We start from the raw sequence: 24,513 nt of genomic DNA, 5'->3' as shown, positions 1-24,513 counted from the left end.
CATGCTCATACAATCATAAACACACCAAGCAGAGTTCCTATGCGCACACTGAGAGAGATTAAAAATTCTAGGGCCAACATTCACAGTTAACGCTAAAGTGATGACCTGTAGGGGCTTTTTAGGCATTTCCTATGGAAAACATAGGCCACCACGGTTCATTATCGTTGTGTGGGGGGTGCTTTATTTTAAAGCTTGACATGTTGAATATCTATTTACTCTGCGCAACTTGATCATTCATATTTTACCAAAAATGGTAATACATTGCGTTTGTGAGCCCTAAAATAAACCTTAGTATATTTGTTACTGAAAACTTGCACTTGATGACCATTGTGCAAATATCTTGTGGCATAAAAATTTGGAACTACAATTATTTTATTATCCAGGGTGTCTGATTTAAAAAAAACAAAAAAAACATATATATATATATATATATATATATATATATATATATATATATATATATATGTGTATATATATATATATATATATATATATATATATGTATATATATATATATATATATATATATATATATATATACACACACACACAGTGGGGACGGAAAGTATTCAGACCCCCCTTAAATTTTTCACTCTTTGTTATATTGCAGCCATTTACTAAAATCATTTAAGTTAATTTTTACACACAGCACCCCATATTGACAGAAAAACACAGAATTGTTGACATTTTTGCAGATGTATTAAAAAAGAAAAACTGAAATATCACATGGTCCTAAGTATTCAGACCCTTTGCTCAGTATTTAGTAGAAGCCCCCTTTTGATCTAATACAGCCATGAGTCTTTTTGGGAAAGATGCAACAAGTTTTTCACACCTGGATTTTGGGATCCTCTGCCATTTCTCCTTGCAGATCCTCTCCAGTTCTGTCAGGTTGGATGGTAAACGTTGGTGGACAGCCATTTTTAGGTCTCTCCAGAGATGCTCAATTGGGTTTAAGTCAGGGCTCTGGCTGGGCCATTCAAGAACGGTCACGGAGTTGTTGTGAAGCCACTCCTTTGTTATTTTAGCTGTGTGCTTAGGGTCATTGTCTTGTTGGAAGGTAAACCTTCAGCCCAGTCTGAGGTCCTGAGCACTCTGGAGAAGGTTTTCGTCCAGGATATCCCTGTACTTGGCCGCATTCATCTTTCCCTCGATTGCAACCAGTTGTCCTGTCCCTGCAGCTGAAAAACACCCCCACAGCATGATGCTGCCACCACCATGGGACTGTATTGAACAGGTGATGAGCAGTGCCTGGTTTTCTCCACACATACCGCTTAGAATTAAGGCCAAAAAGTTCTACCTTGGTCTCATCAGACCAGAGAATCTTATTTCTTACCATCTTGGAGTCCTTCAGGTGTTTTTTAGCAAACTCCATGCGGGCTTTCATGTGTCTTGCACTGAGGAGAGGCTTCCGTCAGGCCACTCTGCCATAAAGCCCCGACTGGTGGAGGGCTGCAGTGATGGTTGACTTTCTACAACTTTCTCCCATCTCCCGACTGCATCTCTGGAGTTCAGCCACAGTGATCTTTGGGTGCTTCTTTACCTCTCTCACCAAGGCTTTTCTCCCCCGATAGCTCAGTTTGTCCAGACGGCCAGCTCTAGGAAGGGTTCTGGTCATCCCAAACGTCTTCCATTTAAGGATTATGGAGGCCACTGTGCTCTTAGGAACCTTAAGTGCAGCAGAAATTTTTTTGTAACCTTGGCCAGATCTGTGCCTTGCCACAATTCAGTCTCTGAGCTCTTCAGGCAGTTTCTTTGACCTCATGATTCTCATTTGCTCCGACATGCATTGTGAGCTGTAAGGTCTTATATAGACAGGTGTGTGGCTTTCCTAATCAAGTCCAATCAGTATAATCAAACACAGCTGGACTCAAATGAAGGTATAGAACCATCTCAAGGATGATCAGAAGAGATGGACAGCACCTGAGTTAAATATATGAGTGACAGAGCAAAGGGTCTGAATACTTAGGACCATGTGATATTTCAGTTTTTCTTTTTTAATAAATCTGCAAAAATGTCAACAATTCTGTGTTTTTCTGTCAATATGGAGTGCTGTGTGTACATTAGTGAGGAAAAAAAATGAACTTAAATGATTTTAGCAAATGGCTGCAATATAACAAAGAGTGAAAAATTTAAGGGGGTCTGAATACTTTCCGTCCCCACTGTATATATATCTATATCTATATATATCTATATCTATAGATATATAGCTATATCTATAGATATAGATATATATATATATATATATATATATATATAGGGGTTTCCCTCCGTATCTTCAAGCATAAAATGATTTTCTAAATGTGAGCAAGACAACGCAAAAATGGCTCTGGCAATGATTGGGTTAATGGCAAATGCACCATGATGGGTTATGCTTCCTGATTATTCACACATCAGTGTAGTCCTTACAGTGCTGAAAACCTCAGCGCACTCTGTGGTGCTATGTTATCAGACCCTTATTCATACTCTGAACATTCATATCCCATGGTACCTTAAACACCTTTCACTACAAACGTCCTGAGCCTTTTTCTTTGAACCATACACCCAAATGATGAAGTTCACATTTCTCCCTTTCGTTTGATCCCACATCCCTTTTCAGGCTCCTCCGCTGACCTCCTGTTATTATTCTTATTCATATTTTCCTTCAGCTGACATTTTTGTCTATGTATGGTCTAAATTGCCTATTTTACCAGGTGGGAAGCCATTCTGCTCTCGCCTTCTGAAAATCCTGGTCTTATGTACTGGTTGCCTCCATTCACTGGCTTAGCACTGGTAAAGGTCACATTGCCCTTGTTTTTGGTGCTCCCCTTTTATTCATTTGTTTTCCTCTCCACCTATAGCCTGTAGGTGCCCCGATACTTGCCTGCCTCCCTAGCCGCTGATGCTTGAATGGCCATCTTCACTGAGGATTGAGCGCTTCATGACTCTGTCAATTCTGCTCACTCACGGTGAGCAGTTTTGCAGCATGCGCAGATCCTCATTTGGAGCTCTTCCTGTTGGGTGGCCCATTATTCTAGGGCAGTTTGCACATCCTGCGCCTTTTGTCATCAATTTACCTTGCCTCAAGTCTGTAAGGTGGTTTCTTGGTCGTTCGTTCACACCTTCACTAAGTTTTATAAGGTGGATGTTTCCACCTTATGTTTGTACTCCCTGTAAAATTCTTTTCTCTGAGTTCACTAAATGACACAGCTCCCTCTACATTTACTGAGCTCCCTTTAGCAGATGCGGTATTTAATCACAAGCAGGAGCTGTCCTTAGGTGGAGTTTTATTTTTTTGCCTAGTGTCCTTTTCCTTGAGGTGGAGCTATAACCCTAATGTCAAGATCCCCTACTGGGCTGTGTTCTTCAATGAACTCAGAGAAAAGGATTTGATGAGTAAAACATTTTCCATTTTTTTTTTCAAAAAGATTATTCCCTGGTTTACACTGCTGTGACTTCTTATGTGACTTGCTGTGACATGCAACACAGAAAGTCGCTTGACAAGTCAAAACACATTCAATTCAATGGGTGCCATCTTAATTGCTCCAACTCAAGTCGCAGCTACAAAAACAATAAAAAAATTAGTTCCTGCACTACTTTTTCGTGTCTTCCTTCCCAAAATGAATGCCATAGACTGCAATGTTAAAGTCAGAAAAAGTCACAAAAAAATCATTTCTTTGCCTTATCTTTGTGACTTTGGCTGCAACTTCAGAGGGTTTTGTAAGTTGTGTCACACTCTGTATTGTTATGATTTGCTGAAGCCACAAAACATTAAATTTGTATGAAAGGCCTTAAAGAGTAAGTAAAATCTTCCAAAAAAAAATGTTTTCCCCCTTCCCTGGCAAAGTAAAGGCATAATGTGCTAGTATGCATCGCATGCTAGCACGTTATGTGACACTTACCTGCAAACTAAGCCCACGCTGTCCCCACTGGAGGCCGCATATATCTTCCCCTGGCCGTCCTTCCGGGGGCTGCGGACTCCGGCTATGTGACATGCGCTCGGGAGCCGCCAGTCACGGCACTCGCTCCTGAAGAGAAACATCATGGGCGGCCGTTCCTTCAGAGCGCATGCGCCGATGACATAATCAGCGCAGTATACAGTAACTATCTCCTAAACGGTGCATGTTTAGGAGATATTTACAGTACCTATAGGTAAGTCTTATTCTTGGCTTACCTATAAGTACAAATACTGCATGGAGGTTTACAATCTCTTTAAGCCAGCCATAGATGGTTTGAATCTCGGGTGGTTCAGGACAGACTGGCCAAGATTCAAACCATCTATGAGCAGGCTGAATGTACCCAAGTCAATCCATCATGGTACAACCAGCATGTTGGATTTCTAACATGTGATTGTTGCCAGCAGCGGTAGCTGCCAGCAATATCATAGTGTTCTCCCGGCAGATATAGCTCCCCATGCTCTCCCGCCTAGGAGAACACAATGGCCCCCGTGGGAGGGATTCTTCCATCAACACTGACTGTGTTGATGGGGGAATCAAGTGATTTTCTTTCCTGCAATCTGTGGTTGTAGGAAAGAAAATCACACCATCTATGGCCTGCTTGTCTATTGACAATATTGAGTAGACACTCCCAGCACCAACATTATGTCAGGACAAAGAATAGCAAATGTGCCAAATGATTCCAGGAAATCTGGAATAGTGGCTAATGTCTGCTCTACAAACAACTATCCAATTGTCTTGTCTAATGCCCCGTACACACGACCGGACTTTTCAACAACAAAACGGTGGAATTTTGTTCGAAGGTTGTTGGCTCCAACTTGTCTTGCATACACACACAGTCGCACAAATGTTGGCCAAAAATTACGAATGTAGTGGTGTACAAGACATATGGTGAGCTGATAAAAAGGAAGTTCAATAGTCCTTTGGGTTCCTTCTGCTAATGTTGTGTTTGGTTAGCATTGATTCCGAGCGTGCATGTTTGTACTTTGGACTTTTATGTACACACAATTGGTAAGTCCGACAACACACATTTGTTGGCGGAAAATTTGAGAACATGCTAGCCAACATTTGTTGGCGGAAAGTCTGACAACAAATGTCTGATGGAACATACACACGGTCAGACTTTCCGCCAACAAACTCACATCCAACAATTGTTATCGGAAAATCCAATCGTGTGTACGGGCATTAGGGCCATTTTATGCTGATGTCAATGGTTTGGAAAGAAACCAAGCAAAGGAAGGCCTGTACCATCATATTGAATGTTACAATCTCCATTGATGGGTTTCTATGAGTTGCAGTTCCAATGCAGCCTGCAGCTTTTTTTCCTGCTTGTCTTTTATAAGATGCATTGTTTTCAATGGCTCAGCATGCAGAATATGTACAAATTGGAAACAATACGCATACAAACTGGAAGCAAAACACATGTAAATCAGGGGCAAAACACATACAGTATAAATGGGAATAGGAACGCATGAAAACTGAAAGAAAAAATATGTATTTTAAACCACAATTACAATATGATATTTCTAAAAAAAAATAAAAAATAAAAAAAAAAAGAAGGAAAGAGTAATTTAAAAAGCTGAACTTTCATGGTCCATTGTTCTTCCAATAAAATGGCTGCTTGAATAAGAAATGGGTGCCCTTTAAATAATTTATGAAACCTATGCAACTGATTTTTTTTTTTCGTGTTTTCATACAACTATCAGTGCGTTCACCCATCCAGGGTTAAGAATTCCAGCACCTCCAACCCTCCTGTGTCCTCCCTTCGTACACAACAGAGGGATAGCGCTGTGTTTAAACATACATTTGTTCCTAGATCATTTATTTAATGCACGAGCTGGAAAAGGTAGAGGTTTATTTGGCATGGAAAGAAAAAGCTCTTTGAAACCTATTTTCTTTTGCAAAAAGTTGGACTCTTCTCCTCTTCTCCCCGCAGGCAAAGATGCTATGTAAGCGTATGAATGCCACTCACCTTTCTCCAGAGAATATGTTGTCAAATGATGTCTCAACGCTGGTGGAAGAAGCTCGATCCTACAAAGATAAAGGCCAGGTAGAGCTGCTGGAACTTATGCATTATTTCCAAACACGACTGAAAGAAAAATCACATATCATTTATATGTACAGTAGTGTTTTCGTAAATACCACCAGGGTCATATACAGTTTACTTGTATGTATGTGCGGATATCTAAATACTTACACATATATATCTATATATACAGTACTGTGCAAAAGTATTAGGCAGGTGTAAAAATATGCTGTAAATGAATTCTTTCTCAAATAGAAGTGGTAATAGTTTATTTTTATCAATTAACAAAATGGAAAGTAAATGAACAGCAGAGAAATCCAAATCAAATCAATATTTGGTGTGATCACCCTTTGCCTTTAAAACAGCATCCATTCTTCTAGGTACACTTGCACACAGTTTTTACAGGAACTCGGCAGGTATGTTGTTCCAAACATCTTGGAGAACTAAGCACAGATCTTCTGTGGATGTAAGCTGCCTCAAATCTTTCTGTCTCTTCATGTAATCCCAGTCAGACTCGATGATGTTGAGATCAGGGCTCTGCGGGGGAAAAACCATCACTTCCAGAACTAACTCCTTGTTCTTCTTTACACTGAATATGGTTCATAATGACATTGACTGTATGTTTGGGGTAGTTATCCTGCTGCAGAATAAATTTGGGACCAATCACATGCCTCCCTGATGGTATGGCATGACGGATAAATAGCTGCCTGTATTTTTCAGCATTGAGGACACCATTGATCTTGACCAAATCTCCAACTCCATTTGCAAAAATGCAGCCCCACACTTACAAGGAATCTCCACCATGCTTCACTGTTGGCTGCAGGCACTCATTATTGTACTGCTCTCCAGCCCTTCGGCAAACAAACTGCCTCCTGCTACAGCTGAATATTTCAACTTTTGACTCATCAGTCCAGAGCACCTGCTGCCATTTTTCTGCACCCCCGAACATCCTACGTTTTCATGCATAGTTGAGTTGCTTAGCCTTGTTTCCATGTTGGATGTATGGCTATTTGGCCGCAATTCTGAAGACCACTTCTGGCCAGACTTCTCCGGACAGTAGATGTATGTACTTATAGGTCCCATTGGCTTCTGCCAGTTCTGTACTTATGGAACTGCTGGACATCTTCCGATGTCGAAGGGAAGGAAGTGTGATGTGACTTTCGTCTGCTGCATTAAAAGAGAAGTATGGGTATTTTTATTTCTAGTATCATACTTACCTAGGTGGATGTAGCATCGGTCCGATGCTGCATCTGTCCCCCGGTGCCTCTAACACTGAGAACCAAGCGATCGAACACCGCTGATCGCTCAGTTCTCACAGCTTTGTGAGCAGAGAGTCAGTCAGCAGCTCTCTGAGCCAGTTGCCAGTCCAGGGTTCTGAGTGGATCCCGACTCCATGGTCGTGATGATGCCTGAGCCTGGACCGACTCTGTGACATCAGCAGAGAGCGGACTTCAGCCCACTCTCTGCTGAAAACGGGGCACAGGAGTGCAAAACGAACTCCACTCCTGTGATCCACAGGGGAAGTACAGCCAAACGAGCTTCGGCTGGACTTCTCCTATAAGTTTCCTTGGCCGACCACTGCGTCTACAGTCCTCAATGTTGCCTGATCAAGAGTGTCCTCAATGCTGAGAAATACAGAAAAATACTTATCCATCATGCCATACCATCAGGGAGCCATGTGATTGGCCACAAATTTATTCTGCAACAGGGCTACAACCCCAAACATACAGTCAGGTCCATAAATATTGGGACATCGACACAATTCTAATCTTTTTAGCTCTATACACCACCACAATGGATTTGAAATGAAACGAACAAGATGTGCTTTAACTGCAGACTTTCAGCTTTAATTTGAGGGTATTTACATCCAAATCAGGTGAACGGTGTAGGAATGACAACAATTTGTATATGTGCCTCCCACTTTTTAAGGGACCAAAAGTAATGGGACAGATTAACAATCATCCATCAAACTTTCACTTTTTAATACTTGGTTGCAAATCTTTGCAGTCAATTACAGCCTGAATTCTGGAATGCATAGACATCACCAGATGCTGGATTTCATCCCTGGTGATGCTCTGCCAGGCCTCTACTGCAACTGTCTTCAGTTCCTGCTTGTTCTTGGGGCATTTTCCCTTCAGTTTTGTCTTCAGCAAGTGAAATGCATGCTCAATCGGATTCAGGTCAGGTGATTGACTTGGCCATTGCATAACATTCCACTTCTTTCCCGCAAAAAACTCTTTGGTTGCTTTCGCAGTATGCTTCGGGTCATTGTCCATCTGCACTGTGAAGCGCCGTCTAATGAGTTCTGAAGCATTTTGCTGAATATGAGCAGATAATATTGCCCAAAACACTTCAGAATTCATCCTGCTGCTTTTGTCAGCAGTCACATCATCAATAAATACAAGACAACCAGTTCCATTGGCAGCCATACACTACCACCACCATGCTTCACTAATGAGGTGGTATGTTTTGGATCATGAGCAGCTCCTTTCCTTCTCCATACTCTTCTCTTCCCATCACTCTGGTACAAGTTGATCTTGGTCTCATCTGTCCATAGGATGTTGTTCCAGAACTGTGAAGGCTTTTTTAGATGTTGTTTGGCAAACTCTACTCTGCCCTTCCTGTTTTTGAGGCTCACCAATGGTTTACATCTTGTGGTGAACCCTCTGTATTCACTCTGGTGAAGTCTTCTCTTGATTGTTGACTTTGACACACATACACCTACCTCCTGGAGAGTGTTCTTGATCTGGCCAACTGTTGTGAAGGGTGTTTTCTTCACCAGGGAAATAATTTTTTGGTCATCCGTGGTCTTCCGGGTCTTTTGGTGTTGCTGAGCTCACCGGTGCATTCTTTCTTTTTAAGGATGTTCCAAACAATTGATTTGGCCGCACCTAATGTTTTTGCTATCTCTCTGATAGGTTTGTTTTGTTTTTTCAGCCTAATGATGGCTTGCTTCACTGATAGTGACAGCTCTTTGGATCTCATATTGAGAGTTGACAGCAACAGATTCCAAATGCAAATAGCACACTTGAAATGAACTCTGAACCTTTTATCTGCTCCTTGTAAATGGGATAATGAGGGAATAACACACACTTGGCCAGGGAACAGCTGAGCAGCCAATTGTCCCATTACTTTTGTGTCGATGTCCCAATATTTATGGACCTGACTGTACAACCAATGTCATTAAGCACTATCTTTAGCGTAAATAAGAACAAGGACTCCTGGAAGTGATGGTTTGGCCCCCACAGAGCCCTGATCTCAACATTATCCAGTCTGTCTGGAATTACATGAACAGACAGAAGGATTTGAGGCAGCTTACATCCACAGAATATCTGTGCTTAGTTCTCTAGGATGTTTGGAACAACCTACCTGCCTTCAAAAACTGTGTGGAAGTGTATCTAGAAGAATTGATGCTGGTTTGAAGCCAAAGGGTGGTCACACCAAATATTGATTTTATTTAGATTTTTCTTTGCTCACTTTGCATTTTGTAAATTGATAAAATAAACACGGAAAATATATATTTTCTCACTTTACAGCATTTCTTCACATGTGCCTAAAATTTTTGCTCATTATATTATTATTATATATATATATATATATATATATATATATATATATATATATATATATACTGTATCTCGCAAAAGTGAGTACACCCCTCACATTTTTGTAAATATTTTATTATATCTTTTCATGTGGCAACACTGAAGAAATGACACTTTGCTACAATGTAAAGTAGTGAGTTTACAGCTTTTATAACAGTCTAAACTGCTGGCAACAAAAGTGAGTACACACCTAAGTGAAAATGTCCAAATGGATCCCAATTAGCCATTTTCTCTCCCCGGTGTCATGTGACTCATTAGTGTTACAAGGTCTCAGGTGTGAATGGGGAGCAGGTGTGTTAAATTTGGTTTTATCGCTCTTACTCTCTCATATTGGTCACTGGAATTTCAACATGACTCCTCATGGCAAAGAATTCTCTGAGGATCTGAAAAAAAGAATTGTTGCTCTACATAAAGATGGCCTAGGCTATAAGAAGATTGCCAGGACCCTAAAACTGAGCTACAGCAGGGTGGCCAAGACCATACAGTGCTTTAACAGGACAGGTTCCACTCAGAACAGGCCTCACCATGGTCGACCAAAGAAGTTGAGTGCACATGTTCAGTGTCATATCCAGAGGTTGTCTTTGGGAAATAGTAGTATGAGTGCTGCCAGCATTGCTGCAGAGGCTGAAGGGGTGGGGGGTCATCCTGTCAGTGCTCAGACCACACGCCGCACACTGCATTAAATTGGTCTGTATGGCTGTCGACCCAGAAGGAAGCCTCTTCTAAAGATGATGCACAAGAAAGCCTGCAGTTTGCTGAAGACAAGCAGAATAAGGACATGGATTACTGGAACCATGTTCTGTGGTCTGAAAAGACTAAATTCAGAGGAGGTTTTGGTTGGGAGATCGAAGACTGCGATTGGGTGTGTAGCGTTTTATTTTCTCGCATAGGTATTGAGGAGCGTTTGTGGGTGAGGCAGAGGGTCTTGAAAGTGATTCGATTCTTTCTGGTTAGCCAATGTAGGCTCCTCAGGGAAGGGGAGATGGATGAATAATGTGTGGAGTAAAAATGTAATTTAATTGTGAATTTGTTTTCTACAATGAAAATCTTATATTATCTTAACACATCAGATGTGTTAATCGGTGCTCAAATTTTTTTTGCAAGTCTAAATGAGCCCTTATACTGTAAGTCCTCAGGTACAGCTTCCTCTTCAGCACAGAGAACAGTGAGCAACACCGTAATGACAAGAAACCCCAATCCAAATGAGACTAGCAGTCAGAGGCAGCAGTGCCTAAGGCCCCATTCACACCTGAGCATAGTGGGAACATGCATTCGCGCTCATTTTTTTTTTTGTGTGTGTGTGCTTTTTTCACATGTTGATGCGCATTGCACCTGGGGCAGCCCCTTCACTTAAATGGGCTGCCCTATGTGCACCAAATGCCCCAAAATAATGTTTTTTTTTTCGATTGTGGAGTGTCTGTTGTTTTTTCAGTGCGCGTTTTGGCTTGTTTGTAGTGCGCTTTGTTGCGCAACAAAGATGCAGCAAACATATGCGTCAGCTATTTATGCTTGGGGTACCATTTCAATTAATGGCACTAAAAGTGCGACCCACAATTGTAGCATGTTTCCGAAACACGCGGCAAAATGTACATTTCTGTGTGTGTTGTTGCGCATTTAGGAAACGCGCAGCTGTGAGTGCACTCTTATGCCCTGTACACACGATAGGATTTTCCGACAACAAAATCCATGTTTTTTTTCCGACGGATGTTGTCTCAAACTTGTCTTGCATACACACGGTCACACAAATCTTGTGGGAAATTCCGAACTCCAAGAACGTGGTGACGTACAACACGTATGACGAGCCGAGAAAAAGTTCAATAGCCAGTGCTGCTCTTCTGCTTGATTCCGAGCATGCGTGGAACTTTGTGCGTCGAAATTGTGTACACACGATCGGAATTTACGACAACGGATTTTGTTGTAAAATTTGAGATCCAGATCTTAAATTTTGTGTGACGGAAATTCCGATGGAAAATGTCCGATGGAGCCTACACATGGTCAGAATTTCCGACAACAAGCTCTCATCGCACTTTTTCTGGCGGAAAATCCTATCGTGTGTACGGGGCATTAGGTTTCACACTGCAGTTATACAGCTGAGTCTGCCAGGAAGTGCACTACTATTTTTCAGCAGTGATTCAGGATAAAATGTATATTTTTCAGAGGCACAATTAATATTTTTCCTTTTCCCCCTGCAAGATAGCAAATCTTTGTTTTTGGGTTCAGGTCCACTTAACCCCTTCACTGCCACTGACGTACGTCATACAGAGTTTTACACAGTCCTGGCGGCTGCAGCTGCTAGGGGTATGTGTATATCTGACAAGTTGGCTGTCGGCCACTGAATTGCTTCCACACACCCTGGTAGCAGCCACCCCCTCCTCTGGTGCATGCCCCCACCATGCTTCCCAGGGTGCACTTGCCCATTGACAGACCCAGGACGAGCATGGTGGGCGCCGCCGGGTAGAGGGGAAGGAGGCTACCAAACATCCATTTGCTGGCCTCCCCTTCCTATTACTGACCCGGAATCGACATGTAAAACATCACTTCTGGGTCCCTGTATCACCGATCTGCATTCCATCAGCTCCACCGGAGGACAGGTGAGACATCAGAGGTCTAAAACACCTTAAGAAGCAGTTCCCCCAGACAGGATCGCCAGGTCTGTGAGGAGGACATACAATACAGGGAGGGGGAAAAATGAGCAACCACCAGGAGATATCCCAAAAAAGGGTGGGGGTGGGGGGGCATACACCTCTAACAGAGGTCTTCTTACCAAAAGATTACCGTAAACACTGGCGGCACATAGTCCATCGTTCCAGGATAGGGAGCAGAGCTACATCTATCCCCACACACAGTCTCCTCTGGCAGGAGAGAGTCTATAGCTTTAAATCAGGGCTGAACTGACTCATACACATGTGTGGAGAGTGCAGTAAACCAGAACAGGAAGCAGAGTCTGTATATGTAATGATAGATATCACATGGACATATATCATAATTCACTATACGCAAAAACACATTTTTAAACATTGACAGTGCTGCTGATCTCACGCATCCTATTTGCAGCCACTTGCTGTCTACATGCATTCCAGTGATGGCCGCAATGCATTTGTCAGGCTGGGTACTCTGGTGGTGACAACAGTGGACCATACTTGCCTAATGTGTGGTGAAATGGGCACTTGTAGTCTTCAGCGGATGTCATTTGACAGGGTGACAATGCAGGAGAAAGGAACAGAGCATTGCCACCCTTTACCAGGGAGTGCCTAACATTGACCTTCATGATAGGATCACCAGGATCACCAATGAAAGATGCAGATTCACACATATTGAGAATGAAATTTGAATTGACATTCGCTTAGGGCTTATATGAGATTTTAGTATCTAGGTTTGCATGTACTTTAAGTTGATTGCATTCTCACATTTAAAAAAAAAAACTGTTAAAAAGACTGGCGTTTTCCTTTAAGTTCTCTGCTCTGCTGACTGTCGGTGGCTCTCCTTATTCCCATCGGCAGTTCTCTGCATCAGTACATACATCTAGGATGTGCTGCAATTAGCAGACATCATTGAAAGCCTCTTTGTTAAGCTGCAGGGGTTGCTTGAGAACTTCAGAATGGATTAGCAGCCGTAGAGGGTGGCGGCGATTTGTATATATGCAGAGCCAGTTAATCCTCTGATGATCAACCGCTCGCTTTTCAATTGCGCCTAATGAGAGGACATTTACTTCTGCGGCGTGTTAATGATATCGCAGTTTGCCCAGGTTTTTACCCTTCGCAATAAGGATGAAATTACAGACACTCATAGAATAAATTTGGACTTATGCAGCGGCCATGAAGAGGCTGATTATGCGATTTTAGACCTAGTTTGGTAAAATTTCCCATGTGTACAGGGCAAAAGCAAATCTTGTGGCTGAATGTTTGATCGGAGAACTTAGCCACATGATAGTCCGACTAGAGGTTGAGGTCAGGACAAATCTTTCTGCACCATATGTGACTGAGAAATTCTGCTTAAAGACAACTTTCTTTATTTTTAATATAGCAAAGTCTTTGCCTCTTCCAGTCTAATGAGGACCTCCAAGGCCAAAGATAGCTGACATTCTTCAATGTGTAGTGGGTTGTGAGGCATAGTGGGTGCAAAGATGGTGAAAGTCATTGGGCGCCAGACACTTTTTAGATGTAAAAGAGATTTTATATATTTTAACAGTGCTTTTTGTATTTTTTGGGGAAAGAGGGTTAGGGCCAGGACACCCTTAAGTAGTTGCAGATTCAATTGGCAGACTCTGAGACTTCAATAGGAAGACAGCCGTGAAGGGAAAGGTCCCAGCAAAGCGCCACAGCTGCACATGCAGGAATGCTGACTCCTATGGCAACAGTCTTTAACCTTTCCTAACACAAATGTAACAGTTCCTTCAGCTTCAGCCCCGGTTCACACTGAGGCAGCGCGACTTGCAGCGCGACTGCCTCAGGCGACCTGGACACGACAGGGGCGGCGACTTGCAAAACGACTTCTATATAGAAGTCTATGCAAGTCGCCTCAAGTCGCCCCCAAAGTAGTACAGGAACCTTTTTCTAAGTCAGAGCGACTTGCGTCGCTCCGATTAGAACGGTTCCATTGTACAGAATGGGACGCTACTTGTCAGGCGGCTAGGTCGCCTGACAAGTCATCCTAGTGTGAACCGACCCTCACTACAACTGCCTCTTGTAGTTCTTCAACACTGAGCTCCTGGTCTCTCACTAGACCCTCTGATTTACTTACTCTGAATCCCTTGAGCTCCTCCAATCTTTGCGGTGGTATCTCCCTGAAGCGTCGCCCACGCTTCCCCGCTGGGTCCCTAGCTTGGCACTCCAGATACTTCTCAAGCTTCACCCCCGCTGACCGGCTCGGTCCCTGGCTTGACACACAAGGCTGCTCTGCAAGCGTCACCTCCACTGGTTGGGTCCCTGACTTGATCACCACCTGAAGTTTTCCGATTCTCCACCTTGCCCGTTCGGTGAGAATGTTGCTCCGGTACTTGCTTCAGTTACTCACTGTGGTCCCTAGTAAAGGTGGTTGGTCCCTTAGTGGCGACAGCTCCCCTTCTACCTCTGGCCACGACAGTTTCTCTGGCCAGCAGAACCGTCCCTCTTGGTTGGATTGCAAGCCGCAATCCCAACCCTGCGCTGCCCTCTTACTTCTGGATAGGCCCTCAGACAGCCTAGCAGCCAGATGCCCCCAGGATAGGCCCAATCTCTGGCCTAGCAGCCTGGGGTGTATGACACAGGTCCACCCAGGCAGCCATCCAGGTGGCACAGAACACAGATCACCTGACTCCACCCAAATATATAGGTGCTTCCAGCAGGCCAAGGAATTCAAGAAAGCTTCTGCCCATTGGCTGAGATACCCCATATATATATATATATACCCATAACCTGACCTTGGATTGCCCTTCTCATATCTAGTACCACCAAGTACCCGGCAACCTAGTGGTAGAAGAGAAAAGTACAAGGCCAAACTTAGGGAGAAATCGATAGATCTCTATCAATCAACCAGGATAACTACTCCTGGCAAGTCAATTTATGAGGAGCTCCCTGCTAAGCTACCGGGTGCTACATTAACATATGGTCAAATGTATGTATCAGAATTCTGTATACTGAAAACTTAGCAGTAGAAAATGGATCCTTACTAGTCGTATGGGGGGATTTACTCCATACATACAGTACATAATAAGAACAGATACTGAGAATTACACCCAGTATACCTAGCAAAAGAAAAGCTACTGTGCAGGATCCATACATACAGAATAAGGACAGATATGGAGAATTACACCCAGTATATTTAGCATGAGAAGTGCTACTGTGCAGGGTCCGTGCATACAGAATAAGGACAGATATGGAGAATTACACCCAGTATACCCAGCAAGAGAAGTGCTACTGTGCAGAGTCCATACATACAGAATAAGGACAGATACAGAGAATTACACCAAGTATATTTAGCAAGAGAAGTGCTACTGTGCAGGATCCATACATACAGAATAAGTTCAGATACCAAGAATTACACCGAATTATACAAAATTCTAAATTAAACAAGAAATGCACAGAATTATACAAAACAAGAGAAGTGCACTGTGCAGAATTCATGCCCAAAGAATACTGAGGGTGCATGCTTGACCTCCTCCCCCTCCAGGATAAGTGGCTAGTAAAGATTTTTGAGGGGGTCCTTGCAAATTTTTTTTTTTTTGTTTTGGCATGGGGCTCCTATCTACAATCCATAGTTTGGGGGGGAACCCATACTGATTTTTTTTTTTCTTTGGTGGACCCCCCTTAAAATTCATACCAGACCTGAAGGGACTGGTATGAATTTTGGGGGAACCCCATGCCATTTGTTTTTAAACTATCCCTGACTCCTTCACTTACATGGCTGGGGAGTCTCTTCATCTAAACCAAGCCGTTAGGCCTTTTGCACATGGGGCTGGCTGTGTGCAGTGTAAGCCCTCATGCACACAGGCTGTTAAAATAGCGTTATGAAAACGCCAGTATCTTTGCAGTGATTTTTTTTTAAACTTTTTTCAGCTTTTTTCAGCGTTTTTGCAATAGCGGTTTTTAGCGTTTTTGAGCGTTTTTCCGCGTTAGCGTTTTTTAGCGTTTTTTTTTTTCAAATTTTTTTTTTTTTTTTTTCAATGGATCAAAAACGCTAAAAAACGTTGGTGAATGAAGTTTTTGAGTGTTTTTCAGCGTTAGAGCGTTTTTACAGCTGAAAAACGTCTCTCAGAACCCACTGGTCCTGGGTTTTTTTTACAGCTTAAAAACGCCTATGCCACTTGCAGCTCAAAAACGCCTAGGTGGGCATGAAGCCATAGACTAACATAGACAGGCCTTTTTAAGCTGCAAAAAAAGCTCAAAAAAGCAGCTGTAAAAACGTCCGTGTGCATGAGGACTTAAAATGATATTGTTATGTGTTACTCTCGTGCTAGTGTGCAGTGTGTCTCTCCCTGCGTTTTGGTGCACCCAGGGGAAGGACAACTGTGACATCCAGCTATGCTGCCTGCAGCCTGTCATAGTCTATGGCAGGTTGCTTCTGGACAGGGCTGAATGCTTTAACGAGAAGTATTCGCATTTATTGCCCTATATGTTCAGGGACAATTTCTGGAATGTAGAAGGTTGGGGGGAGCCCCCTGGCAAAACACATTGTCACGATGTTGATGAGGTGAAGGGCCTCTTCCCCAAAACCCTGACCTAGTGGCTGGGGGTTCCTAAAATTCCTACTCATTCAGAAAAAAAAAATGAGCTGTACATAAAAATACGAACACAGTTTTTGTCAAGTCCTTTATTAAAAAGGGACAGTTATTAAAACATGGCTCAATGGGGGTATTTGCCTATCCACACTGTATATTGAAAATGGAGGAATCTCTCAAATAGTGTATGGCCAGCATAACCTGCTCACCTCTGCTTTGTAAATCCCACTTTAGTAAAAGTTTGGATCACTGGCCTGGAGCAACTATAGAGATAAGGAATAATAACACTTATTCATAACATCTTTGTTCCAGAAAACTCAGAAAGCCCAATTCTAGGGGCTCATTCTCCCAGGTCACAAAGACTCCCCTTTTCCTCCCTGATGCCCTTCAGCAGTATTTATTTATTACATTTTTATTTCACCGATTCCAGTTGTCTTCAGGACAGTCACGTAACATGCGGAGTCAGGGCAGGATGTAGCCTATCTCATCTGGGGGTGCAGTAAAAAAGTCAGGGGGGCATATCCTCTCGTCTCTTAGCTTCCTACATGTTCGTGTGGTTCCCTCAACACCTCATCACAACAGAGCCCCCCTCCTTGATAAATAGCAACAAATGATGCCATGGATCCTGGCCCACCTATGGTGAGGTGGATAAGGGCAGTGCACTATGTAGCCAAGCCGCCATGGCTGCGAGCTGCCTCCCAGTTCATTCTACTTCCTGATACCAATATTACTGGTCGGGGGGGGGCGCCACTGGAATCTGAAGGGGAAAAGCCCGCTCCAGCACAACCCCCCCCCCCCAAGATCTGGCCCTGTGCGGAGTCTTTTTCCTCTGTCTTCTCCCCAGTGCTGGGTGGTCCTCAGTGTTGCAACTTTGTATCATGCATCATTGTATTTGATTACAAGACACTGTAGTGGCGTCCTCTCAGGGGGCAGGTCTATGAGGCCCTGAACTCACAGGATGTCCTCAGTCTTTTAGGTTAAATACCATCTGTGAAGCCATTCAACGTGGAAGACTGAGGATATCTAGTGGTAGAACCAAGGGGTGAGTTTTGTGGCCAGAGCTTCCTTTTTATTTTTTTTACCTCATTGGGTGCCATTTTTGTAAATGCAACTAGCATTTTCTGAAGTGGGGCAGCAATGGCAGCACCCATATTTTTCTCATGGTTTGTTGCATGTCCTAAGCATGGATGCCTAATCACATCCTCTGAGGTACAGATAACTACTAAAAAGAACATTTGCAGGTATTGATAATAGCACATGGAAAAGCAAGTAAAAATATGAAAATCACTTAAATTCTCTCAGGTAAATTTTAAGCAATAACTGAAAATGTTCACTCGCAGAAAATGCAGTTTAGCTTTGCAATGCAATATGTCGCTTTTGTCTGTTTCATGACTTCACAGAGCCCAATCGCTTCTTGTAACATCACTCCAAACCTTAAAAGCATATCCCACCAACAAATTGGCCCTAGATTCAGAATGGCTGCCAGAGAAGGAAATCAGTGGAGAACACAGGTAGCTAAGTCAATATTAGAAATTCCCCCTTGCATAATCATAACTGGGGGAAAATACGAGGTAAACCTTTGTTTTAACATAACTTTCGAAACAAAAAAGAAATGGTGAAGGAAAGGTGTTGATGTGTAATTTGAGAAGAGACTTCAGAGATGGTGGCTCGATTAGGCCTCTGGTAGTCGGCTTTCCTTCTCTTAAATTGGTTTGGTGGCACTGTGTAGAATGGACCCCCTGGTACACACACGTCTGTTTTGACATGACACTTCAAAGGTGCGCTGTAGACACCATCCCTGCCTGTGAGCAGCGGGAAACGCCTTTGGAAGAAAACACACTCAAAGCCACAAATTTGCTCTCCAGCAGTGCAAGGTTCTGACACACGCCACCCACCGGGACTTGACGTTTCCAGACAGTATACTTCATTTCACTGCTCTCGCCTTATTCATCCTGGCTCCTGAAGCTTGTATGCTGGTTTCTTTCTTTTTTTTTTTTTTTTTGGTTTCTGTTTCTTTACTTTTCTATAAGAGGAACTCTGTGAACAGATGGTCTGTTGCTTGTTCTGGTCTTGTGGCATTCTCTTTATTTATTTACTTGTTGTGCTTCTCTAGGAAATCCCAGACGCTCTGTGGGCCAGGATCATCCAGGAGCGACTGTCAAAAGTGGACTGCGTGAAACGAGTAAGCAGACTTCAAAGAGCTGAGAAGGGGTGGGGGAGAGGAAATTGGAGAATGCCAAGCTCATATTTAAGCAATCCATTTAGCACAAAAAAAAAGTGTGTTTTGATATGTACAATTCAGTCAAAAGCGAAAACTTTGCATTTAAAGTGGTTGTAAACCACAGACATGAAATATGAACAAAGCATATCCCTCTAAAACAGGAATGTCAAACTGGCGGCCCTCCAGCTGTTGCAAGAACTACAAGTCCCATCATGCCTGTAGGAGTCATGCTTGTAACTGTCATCCTTGCAATGCCTCATGGGAGTTGAAGTTCCACAACAGCTGGAGGGCTGCCAGTTTGACACCTTTGCTCTATAGTGTGCACTTGTCTCAATTAAGAGCACTAATGCCGTGTACACACGACCGGACTTTTCGTCGGACTGAACCCCGAAGGACTTTTCGACGGAGTTCCGACGAAACGGACTTGCCTACACACGATCACACCAAATTGTTTCGAGCTTGATGACGTACAACCGGACTAGGATAAGGAAGCTCATAGCCAGTAGCCAATAGCTGCCCTTGCATGCTTTTTTGTCTGTCGGACTAGCGTACAGACGAGCAGATTTTTCGATCGGACTCGAGTCCATCGGAAAGATTTGAAACATGTTCTATTTCTAAAGTCCGAGAGATTTTTCCACAAAAAAGGTCTGATGAAGCCCACACACGATCAAATTATCTGACGGATTCATTCCATCGGACCAGTTTGGTCGAAAAGTCCGGTCGTGTGTACACGGCATACTTTTGTCTGCTGCTTAGTGCCTCTGCTATCAGTATGAATCACTTCTGACAAGTTTTCCTGACACCAAGAGAAAAAAGGTGACGGGGTGGGACCTCCAGCTGATTGACAGCCTCAGCTTTGTTCCTGTGTTCTGGGTGAAGGCGGGTGTGCCCCTTCCCTCCATTCACCCGGATTCATGGTGGATTACTGTTCAGAGGACTTTTGACAGGCAGTGAGGAGGCATTATTTTCTTAAGGCACATGATCACCGATGTCCAATGCCTATGCAACTTAAGGGGGAGCAGTTGGGTAGTAAAAACACGACTCAGCTGTGTGGTTTTTTTCTGCCCCCCTCAGACTGCTAATGTAAACAAGGCCTTGTAAATGACGTGTTTTGTAAATTAAAGCCTGCTTATACTGCACAGATATGCATATGCTGTGTGCTTCTTTAATTAAATAAATGACGTATGGGGACCTACATACCATTTTATTTACATTTGTATCCCAAACATGCACTGTATGTGTCTTAGGCACCCTGTGAGCTCTTTTACAGAGTTCCTTCTGGTGCAGACTAATGCCCCGTACACACGGTCGGATTTTCCGACGGAAAATGTACGATCGGAGCGTGTTGTCGGAAATTCCAACCGTGTGTGGGCTCCATCGGACTTTTTCCATCGGATTTTCCGACACACAAAGTTTGAGAGCAGGCTATAAAATTTTCTGACAACAAAATCCGTTGTCGGAATTTCCTATCGTGTGTACACAAATCCGACGCACAAAGTGCCACACATGCTCAGAATAAGAAAAGAGATGAAAGCTATTGGCTACTGTCCCGTTTATAGTCCTGATGTACGTGTTTTACATCACTGCGTTCAGAATGATCGGATTTTCCGACAACTTTGTGTGACCGTGTGTATGCAAGACAAGTTTGAGCCAACATCCGTCAGAAAAAATCCTAGGATTTTGTTGTCGGAATGTCCGATCAATGTCCGATCGTGTGTACGGGGCATAACAGCATAGTCAATTTTACCCCCAAGCATTAAATATGATCTTAAAAGAAGGACCACACACCCTAGAAGAAGTAACCTTAAAACAGCAAGATTTACTGGTCTGGTCTGTGTTTCAGGAGCACTAACAGCACTCCTATATAAACAAACCTGATGCTTTGTTCATATTTATACAGAATTTATAAAGGCTGATACCCTGTTTCCCCGCAAATAAGACCTAGCATGATTGTCGGTGATGGCTGCAATATAAGCCCTACCCCCCAAATAAGCCCTAGTTAAAGTCCTTGTAGGTCTTATTTTCAGGGTAGGGCTTATTTTCGGGGGAAACAGGGTAGGGCTTATTTGGGGGGTAGGGCTTTTTATTGCAGCCATCACTGACAATCACGCTAGGTCTTATTTTCGGGGAAACAGGGTAGCAGCACATGTGCTTCCTTGCTGGCTCTGAAAACACACAATATTTTTTCGAGTTCAGCATCTTTGCCTATCTTGATTGGCCAACACAAGATAACTCTTGAGCATGTGTATGGGAGTCATAGCATTACAGCAGTGAGACATGAATCTTCCAGTTCACAAATTTTTATGGACAATGTCACCGCTTTATAGTGTCAATTAACCCACATCATAAAAAAAAAAAAAAAATGAATAAATGGTGTATTACATGCTGTTCAAACCCACTCAGTCACTATGGGATTCGTTTTCTGTATTCTGCAAAAAAACCTGGTTGATTCTGCTGTTTTCTATTTACCCCTTCTGTCCATGTCCCCACTGCAATTGGGAAATTTGCCGAGAAGTATTGGCAGCTACTGCACATGCTCAGTTTTCAGTGTATTTTCTACCCTGAATATTTCCTCCCTATCACATCTGAGCAGACCATGTGACTATAGAGTCACACATGTGGGCATATACACAGTGATAAATGACAGCCCACTCCCTCCCTCCTCATCCATACCCACTAAATAACTAAACACAAGGGGGGCGGGATAGTACAACTTGATTGATAAAGGCTTCACCTCCCTCTTACTCTAAGACATGGGCTGAAGGGGTGTGACACAGCCTGCAACAGTCAGAAATCCACCCACACCATGGTATTGCCAAAAAATAATAAAGATTTGATTTCCAATATATATTTGTATGATGACTTAAAACACTTTATTGATATTATTTATTTAGTTTTACTCTGTATTTCAGAGGCTTTTTATTTTGAATGCGTGACCAGCAGCAGAGAACTAGAAGCTCCTCCTGCCACTGTTTCCCGGCAGACAGGCAGGGAAAGAGCTGGGTCATGTGACAGCTGTATATACATTAGGAAACAAAAGTACTTAGACTGTTTTAATTTAAAAAAAAAAAAAAATTGCAGAGAGGAACTTCTTCTGTACTTGTTCATATTTTAGTATAGATTTTGGATATAAAACTGTTAACTTTTTCTTGCCATTTCTAAAATATAATAACATTTAAGTGAAAGAAAATAATTACACTTGCCATCATCCATATACAGAAAGAGAAGAGATAATGTAAAGAGGTTGTAAACCCCCGTTAAGAAAAAACCTGCAACACAAAGGCACAATGAGCTAATATGCATCGCATACTAGCTCATTATGAAATACTTACCTTAGAACGAAGCCCTGCAGCGGCGCCCGCACACTGCTGACACAGCGGACATCTTCCCCGTCACTCTTGCGCATGCACGCGGGAGCCACTGGTCAGGGCACAGGCAGCTGCTCCTTCAGAGCGAATGCACCGATGATGTAATCAGCACAGTATACAGTAATATCTCCTAAACGGTGCAAGTTTAGGAGATATTTACAGTACCTATAGGTAAGCCTTATTATAGGCTTACCTATAGGTACAAACAAACAAGGGGAGTTTACTTCTCCTTTAAATAGTGTGTGTTCAGTATCGCTTTAATCCAATGTTAGAACTTTAGCACATTTTTAGTGCTTTATGCATAGCGTAACTGACTGACTTTGCTTGCTGCCTCCAGCTGCTCTTTAATTATGGTTGCTGGACCTCTTAAAGTGTTAGGCCCCTTTCACGCGGCACCTCCGCTAAGCGGAATCCGCTTGCTCAGCGGGGGATCTCTCCGCTGATCCCTGCTGAGCAGGCAGGTGACAGGTCCGTGTCCGCTTTGCCATGCACAGTCCTACTCTCTTCTATGGGGCAATCAGATGGAAATGGACCGCCTGTCCGTTTCCATGCAATGCCATCCGATGTACTGGACAGATGGGGAATAGGACTACCATCCATCTGTTTTTGGTGGACAGGATCGGGTCAGATGGCGGCAGGTGTCAGCGGATATGTGTGATATCTGCCACTCCATAGAGGAGACTGAAGGGTACGATCAGATCTACCTGATCGGACAACCTGTGTGGAAGGGGCCTTTGTTGTCTAAATCTGGCCATACACTGATCAAAATTTGGCAGGGACGGGCTGAATGGACATGTACATTTTTTATCAATCACCTCCAGTCACTTATTGAAGTATTGTGACAGCAGTGGGTACCACTGTCAGATTACAATGGCAGGGTGGATTTCTCCATCCACCTTGTTTGTATGGATGGAGGAATATTTTAGTTCTTGCTAATGTTCATTCAACCAAAAAGAAAAAAACTAAGTGTATGGCTAGCTTTACAGCCTGCTGTCTGCCCAGAGCTGAAGACAATATAGTATTGGGCACAGGCTGCTGTAGCAGAGTAGAAGCTGATGGTAAAAGCTTGCATATGCTAATTGCAGAGAACACGCAAGATCAAAGGGAGTACAAGGAGAGCTTTGTTGATTGCCTGGGGCAGGTGGCACACATTAAAAGAACGCAAAGCAGACAGAGCACAAAACTGTGACCGTCAACATATCTGTCTTTCTAGCACGTATGCCCCATATTATGAACCATTAGTTATCTTGTCACCTGAGACTTAGTGTTACAGCTCTTTATATACAAGAACCAAGGCCCTCTCAACATAATCAGAGGCCTAAATCAGTGTTATTTACTGCATGGTGTCAGCCTCTAGTTTTGGTTAAGCAGTACCAGCTTTGGTTTGCCTAATAATAAAATAATACTAGCTCCCGTTGTCAGTGAAGGTATATTTCGAGAGGATATCATTCCTTTCTCTAGTGCTTGTGTAAGATTAAATAAGTAAGCGTGTGGCCATTGACAGCTCGATAAAAGCAAGCAATGCTCTTGACTGCAAGCACTGCTTGCCATTATCAGGTAGATTATATAATCCTATATATATATATATATATATATATATATATATATATATATAGAAAAGAATAATCTTGCGCTAATTAATAAACACTGCGGCACTTTTACTACTCCCTGAATATGAGAGAATAAATGAAAATAACTCCAAAGTATAAAAGATTGTGCTGTCTAAATAGTCAAAAAAATGCATCAAAATATACTGTGACCCAACACTGAATATTCCAGCATGTGAATAAACATCAATAAAAATCAAAAATACAGTCCGGTCCATAAATATTGGGACATGGACACAATTCTAATCTTTTTGGCTCTATACACCACCACAATGGATTTGAAATGAAACAAACAAGAGGTTCTTTAACTGCAGACTTTCAGCTTTAATTTTAGGGTATTTACATCCAAATCAGGTGAACGATGTAGGAATTACAACAATTTGTATATGTGCCTCCCACTTTTTAAGGGACCAAAAGTAATGGGACAGATTAACAATCATCCATCAAGCTTTCACTTTTTAATACTTGGTTGCAAATCCTTTGCAGTCAATTACAGCCTGAAGTCTGGAACGCATAGACATCACCAGACGCTGGGTTTCATCCCTGGTGATGCTCTGCC

The 24,513-nt window shown here is 42.8% G+C and overlaps 1 protein-coding gene across 3 annotated transcripts in view; it reads left to right on the top strand.

Moving 5' to 3' along the window:
* Window positions 1–24,513, top strand: part of AK8 (adenylate kinase 8) — a 312,083-nt gene that overhangs the window by 62,414 nt on the left and 225,156 nt on the right. For 2 of the 3 annotated variants that reach the window (XM_073600535.1, XM_073600538.1), the window contains exons 4-5: window positions 5,869–5,982; window positions 18,872–18,940. In XM_073600535.1, the coding sequence (XP_073456636.1) occupies window positions 5,869–5,982; window positions 18,872–18,940 (183 nt within the window). The remainder of the gene's footprint in view (window positions 1–5,868; window positions 5,983–18,871; window positions 18,941–24,513) is intronic. The other variant, XM_073600536.1, reaches the window with a different exon arrangement.

The sequence above is a fragment of the Aquarana catesbeiana genome, linkage group LG09 (genome assembly GCF_042186555.1).
Source record: "Aquarana catesbeiana isolate 2022-GZ linkage group LG09, ASM4218655v1, whole genome shotgun sequence".
NCBI classification, from domain to species: Eukaryota; Metazoa; Chordata; class Amphibia; order Anura; family Ranidae; genus Aquarana; species Aquarana catesbeiana.
This window is presented reverse-complemented; position numbering and strand designations above follow the sequence as displayed.